At 38.6% G+C, this 6,028-nt stretch overlaps 1 protein-coding gene across 2 annotated transcripts; it reads right to left on the bottom strand.

Moving 5' to 3' along the window:
- LOC104700284 (ankyrin repeat-containing protein At5g02620) lies at nt 227-3,737 on the bottom strand. 2 transcript variants are annotated; one of them, XM_010415777.1, is made up of 4 exons: nt 2,415-3,732; nt 1,922-2,331; nt 1,304-1,843; nt 227-696 (listed from the first exon to the last, which is right to left on the bottom strand). In XM_010415777.1, exons 1-4 carry the CDS (start codon nt 3,130-3,132, stop codon nt 370-372), a joined length of 1,995 nt encoding a protein of 664 aa, XP_010414079.1. In that variant the 5' UTR covers nt 3,133-3,732; the 3' UTR covers nt 227-369. The 2 variants fall into 2 exon arrangements, with proteins under 2 accessions (XP_010414079.1, XP_010414080.1); XM_010415778.2 differs by lacking the exon at nt 1,304-1,843 and having other exon boundaries at nt 227-1,236; nt 2,415-3,737.

The raw sequence follows: 6,028 nt of genomic DNA on the forward strand, positions 1-6,028 counted from the left end.
AGCTAGATCTTAGGAACAGAACTGTGATGCCATCAAAAGAATTGCTAACAGACCCACTAGGAGATTAAAATTCTTATATTCACAACTAAGGATTCGGGTTACATTCAGTTATAGTTTCTTCATTTTCATTCTTTGATTCATCGGATTGCAGAGCAGATTGCTTTAAGATTGTTCTTCATGGTACTGTGAACTTCTCTCTCTTTGTCTCTCTCTCGAAAGGAAGACATTACACAGCTAAATGAACTCATAACAGATCTGTTATTCTAGTCGAGAAGCTCAAATAGCAATGACTTACAGGTACAAAAATACAAGTATATATTGGTTATTCTTACATTGTGGGGAGATCTCATTGTCCAAATTCTCTACAAATCAGAGGGCATACATTCTCTTATTGTATTCACCATTTAGAATATCTGAATCAGACGGCATACGAGACATAGAGAAAGACTGAGACTTGCTTCTCTCTTTCCTTATGCCCCTCAATTTAGACTCCTCCATCCTATGCATGACCACACAATAGCACATCGCACCAATCGTAGTCAACATAATCGTGCCGCCGATAACAGTGGCACACACAGCCAACCAAATCTCCTGTTTGCCAACAACAATATAAGAGAGAGAAACAAAGGCAATGGATATGAACAAACAAGCACACCACATGAGCTTGTTGATCACAAACACAAGCTTCTTCTTTGCCTTCTGCTCAATCACAACAACCGAAGTCTGCACCACAACAACAGCTAGGGATATAAACAATGCCAAGCTGTCAAAGATGAAGAAGACCAGAAACGGTGCTTTGTTTGCTATATGAGCTTGTCCTAGCAATGATCCTTTCGACCGGTCCTCTTCGTACTGACCGGGTATTGTGAAGATTGCTGCAAAAGCCACCGTGGCAATAAGTACAGCCACCACAGTTGCTGAGTTTATAGCGTTGTTTAGACCGCTAATGTGAAGTTTCTTGAGTCTTTTTGCTATCTTCTGGACTCTAACACCTGTTTGTCTGGATTGCTGGAGCTGAGATTGTACCTCGTGTTTGATGTCGCTGACTGTTTGCTTTAGTTGCTTAGCTGGGTTTTGAGGCTTTCCGAGATCTTTAGCTGTAGCGGCTCCTGCTTCCTTCAGAACTGACACAAGCTCTGCGTTTCCTATTTTCTCAGCGATATCTAGTGGTGTATCTCCAGCTTTGTTTATAGGATTGAGGTTAATGCCTTCAAAAGATACCAAACACCGCACTATCTGCAGAGAAGTCAATTAACAGTTTACATGAGAACTAAAAAAGGATCATTACAGTTGAGAAAANTGCCTTCTGCTCAATCACAACAACCGAAGTCTGCACCACAACAACAGCTAGGGATATAAACAATGCCAAGCTGTCAAAGATGAAGAAGACCAGAAACGGTGCTTTGTTTGCTATATGAGCTTGTCCTAGCAATGATCCTTTCGACCGGTCCTCTTCGTACTGACCGGGTATTGTGAAGATTGCTGCAAAAGCCACCGTGGCAATAAGTACAGCCACCACAGTTGCTGAGTTTATAGCGTTGTTTAGACCGCTAATGTGAAGTTTCTTGAGTCTTTTTGCTATCTTCTGGACTCTTACACCTGTTTGTCTGGATTGCTGGAGCTGAGATTGTACCTCGTGTTTGATGTCGCTGACTGTTTGCTTTAGTTGCTTAGCTGGGTTTTGAGGCTTTCCGAGATCTTTAGCTGTAGCGGCTCCTGCTTCCTTCAGAACTGACACAAGCTCTGCGTTTCCTATTTTCTCAGCGATATCTAGTGGTGTATCTCCAGCTTTGTTTATAGGATTGAGGTTAATGCCTTCAAAAGATACCAAACACCGCACTATCTGCAGAGAAGTCAATTAACAGTTTACATGAGAACTAAAAAAGGATCATTACAGTTGAGAAAAGTAAAGAGCCATTACCTTAATACGCCCCTTGTTTGTGGCAATGTGCAATGGCGTATTTCCTTTATTATCCTCAACGCTCAAAACCGCAACATCAGGTTTCACCAACTCCACAACAATCCCATCATTTTGACCTTTCACAGCCATGTGAAGAGCAGTTTGCCCTTTCTTATCGGTTCTAAACCCAATGCTTGGATCATTACCTATCAGAGATTTAACAACTTCCACATGACCCATCCTTGCTGCAGAGTGAAGCGCAGTTTTACCGTTGTTCTTAGCAATCTTAGCCAGATTAGAGTCTGTCTCCAAAAGAAGATTCACCACATCAATGTGTCCTTGTGTTGCAGCTGTGTGTAAGGCAGTTGTACATGATAAATCCGTTGTCATTGCCAAATTTGGGAATGCCTCCAACAGTATTTTCAACACCTCTGCAAAATAAAGACAAGCCAAGTAAGAGAACAATACATTAAGAATGGAAAAGATTTGAAAATAGTAAAAAAAATCTTTATACCGAGATGGCCTTGTTTGGCTGCAACATGGAATGGATCAAACCCGTTTCTAGCAGCAATGGAAGCAGTCTCAAGGTCCATATGCGTCAACATCTCCTCAACAACAACCGAATGCCCATTTTCAGCTGCAGTATAAAGAGGAGTCTCTCCTTCAAGATTCTGCTTTGACAACAACTCTTTCAACTCATCCCCACAACCTCGAATCAGTTCTTTAACCTTACTTAAGTTCCCAGTTCGAGCAGCGATATGAAGAGAAGAGTCTCCTCTTTTACCAGGTGATTCAGTCTTCTTCCTCCTCTCACCTATAAAACTCAATTGCCTCTCCATAACCACACGGAAGCTCTTCTGCTTCTCTAAAAACCCACCACGGAAACTCTTCTGCCTCTCCATTGTTGCTTTGCCAAAACTAGGTAGCTTCTCCATAACACCACGTTTATGATTATTATTCTCAACGTTGTTGACACCTCGAAAACTCTGTTGCTTCTCCATTGATCTCCCGAGTCTGCTTTGCTGATAATTCTCTACATTAACACCTTGGAAACTCACTTGTTTCTCTAAAGCTCTGGCCTTTCTCGGTTGATTCTCAACCACACATCGGAAACTCTGTTGTTTCTCCATTGACTTTGTCTGCTTCTCTTGTGTTTGGTTTAACATAATACCATTAAAGCTCTGTTGCTTCTCCCCCACAGGACTGTTCTGCTTCTCTTCCATTATAGTCATATCTACTATTACTCAGAATTTATTTATCGTCGTTATCAACAAAACTACCTAAACCCAGATGATCTAATTCTCCTCCCAAATCTAACCAACCAAAAAAAACCCTAATTTCTAATTACACACAAATCTTGAGAAGAAAAAAAAGGAGTAAGCTTTTGTTGACACCATCATCACCTCAAAGAATCCATGTATATCATCAAGAAGAAGAAAAAAAAAACAACTTTACGGGAAACGATTTAGAGACAAGACTCAAGAGTTCATGTCAAATCGTCCCCTCCCAAGCTGTGAAGAAACTTGGAATCGATTAAAAGATCGGAGATTGAAGCTGATTCAGTTACCTCCAGAAGACTCAAGCGAAACAACACCAAAAGAGCTGGAATTTAAAACAAGGGTTTGAAAAAAAAGCTTAAGCCTTAACTCGAGCTATCTGACCACATCTGTGAAGTTTGTTGTTTTTAGGCCGGAGACGAAGAAGAAGAAAAGAGAAGAGAGAGAGAGAGAGAGAGAGAAATTGTGTCAGAAGAAGCAGAACATCAACATCATAATCAGTTTGAAGAATTTCAGCAGCCACAAACTCTTTTGTTAGTGCCTTCTTTTTTAAAAAATATAACACGCTTTTATTTCACCTCACTCTCTCTATGTAATAAGCCCGAGATAATTATAAAAGTTGAACTTTTTTTTTGTCGACAATATAATTTCTTTTTTCTGCAAGAGTTTAATAAGAAATTGATGGAGGTCTCTAGTGACTCTTTTCATTGACTCTTCTATGGATGGTTGGATGGTGCCATGTCACCTAATCCAAGTTGAAAGTCTAAACAAAGAGGATACAACTTGTTGTAAAAAAAAGTTTTGAGTCAGTATCACTTAGTTAGGGTGTTTTTTTTTTTTTTTTTTTTTTTGCGGTTTACCACTGTTTTGGGTCTTTTTATTGTTTATCACTTTGTTAGTTAATTAACGATTTTTAACTCTTTTGTTGTATGTAACTAAAAGGACTTGTCTTGTACAACAAAAACCAAGGGCGGCTAAAAAAAACTTGCGTTTCTTACAACTTTTTTTCACTTTTCTAACCAAATATCAATTAACTCAAAAGTTATTAAACAAAATAAAAATTATAATCGGAGACGCAAGGAATCCACATTAGTTTTTTTGTAAGTTTGAAAAGGAAAAAAAAACACGATTGTTTTGCCAAATATGTAAGTATACTATTGTAGTATAGTGGCCAACAACCATACGGTCCATACCTAAAATTCACGGTTATAATCTGCAAGTGGGATTGAGAAACTGTCCATTATTTTGAATTATCAATCATATATAAGACCAGAAAAATATAAAAGAGTTTGTCCCTTCGGTTGACAAAAAAAAAAAAAAAATTATCGATCCATTCATAGTGCTCCGATAAATTTGTAATCACTACAGACAAATTATGAAATAAAAATAAACGATAAACCGACCATGTGCTTTTTATAATTATGCTTTATATATGCAATTATCAAACTTTTTTCCTTCTCATATGCATGCAAATTGGAAAATATATAATATACTTCCTTGCAAAAGTGTCATTTTTTTTTGTCAAATCTAAGGTTTGATATCATATTGTCAAAAAGATAAAGAAAAAGAAGGCTTTTGATATCACATATCCATTAAAGGGAGAAGCTTCCTTCTTACCTTTTAAAGATATGATTGCAAATTGTCAAATGGTGGAACTAACAAGCTATGGGAATGGATTCATCTCGGGAGGGAAGAGAGGAACCTCTTGGATCCAAAGCAAACTCGACAGATGTTTTGGCAATAAAGAATGGTTTAAGAGATTTTCTATATCGAATCAAACGTTTATAGAGAAAAGAGGATCTGATCACAGGCCGGTTCTAGTCAAGCTCACTTCCGTTAAAGAACCTTACAGAGGCAACTTCAGGTTTGACAAGAGATGCTTCAACAAGCCCAATGTCAAGCAAGCAATCTCAACTGCCTGGAATGCACCTAATCTTCGCAGAAATGGAGTAGTATCAGAAAGACTTATCAGTTGCAGAAAAGCTCTTCGTCAGTGGAAAAAAGAGAATAATACAAATGCTTTGACAGAAATCAATCAGCTTCAACTCAGTTTGGAGGAGGAACAATTCTCTGGATTTCCTTATACCCTTAAGATGAGTAGACTGAGGAAAAGTTTGTGTATTGCCTATAAAAAAGAAGAATCTTATTGGAAGCAAAAGTCCCAAGAAAAATGGTCAAAATCAGGTGACAAAAATACTAAGTATTTTCACTCCTCTGTTAAAGCGAATAGGAGGAAGATCAGACTTGACAGATTGATAGATATCAATGGATATGCTCAAAAAGCAGAAGCTTCAAAAGGCTCAGTGGCAATTGCTTACTTTCAAGATCTCTTCACTTCTACAAACCCGGATTCCTTTGAAGACTTTTTCCATGATTTTCATCCAAGAGTCTCTGCTTCCATGAACGACCATCTTTGCATGAAGGTTACGGCTGAGGATGTGAAAGAAGCTGTTTTCGCCATTAAGCCCTCAACTGCTCCAGGGGCAGATGGCTTTACTGGTTTTTTCTTCCAAAAATATTGGCATATCATTGGGGCTCAGGTTACTTCTGAGATTCAAGCCTTCTTCTCCAAAGGTATCTTCCCTGAGGAATGGAATTACACTCAGCTCTGTCTATTGCCAAAGAAGGAGAATCCGGAGCACATGTCAGTCTTCGTCATATCAGCTTATGTTCAGTCCTTTACAAGATTATCTCTAAGATCATCATCAAGCGCCTCAAACCCCTCCTGAATGAGATTGTATCTCCAAATCAGACAGCCTTCGTCCCAGATAGGCTTATCTCTGATAATATCCTTATTGCTCATGAGTTAGTTCACAGTCTGAGAACTGATAAATCCATTTCAAAGGAGTTT

This window comes from Camelina sativa, chromosome 7 (genome assembly GCF_000633955.1).
Source record: "Camelina sativa cultivar DH55 chromosome 7, Cs, whole genome shotgun sequence".
Lineage (NCBI taxonomy): Eukaryota > Viridiplantae > Streptophyta > Magnoliopsida > Brassicales > Brassicaceae > Camelina > Camelina sativa.

What these genes read in the sequence shown, in the direction of transcription:
- LOC104700284 (XM_010415778.2), bottom strand. Translation starts at nt 3,132, where the DNA reads ATGACTATAATGGAAGAGAAGCAGAACAGTCCTGTGGGGGAGAAGCAA. An exon ending in AGCCAAACAAGGCCATCTCG is followed by an intron (nt 2,332 to 2,414) that starts GTATAAAGATTT and finishes TTTATTTTGCAG; the next exon opens with AGGTGTTGAAAATACTGTTG. An exon ending in CAAACAAGGGGCGTATTAAG is followed by an intron (nt 1,237 to 1,921) that starts GTAATGGCTCTT and finishes ACTTCTCTGCAG; the next exon opens with ATAGTGCGGTGTTTGGTATC.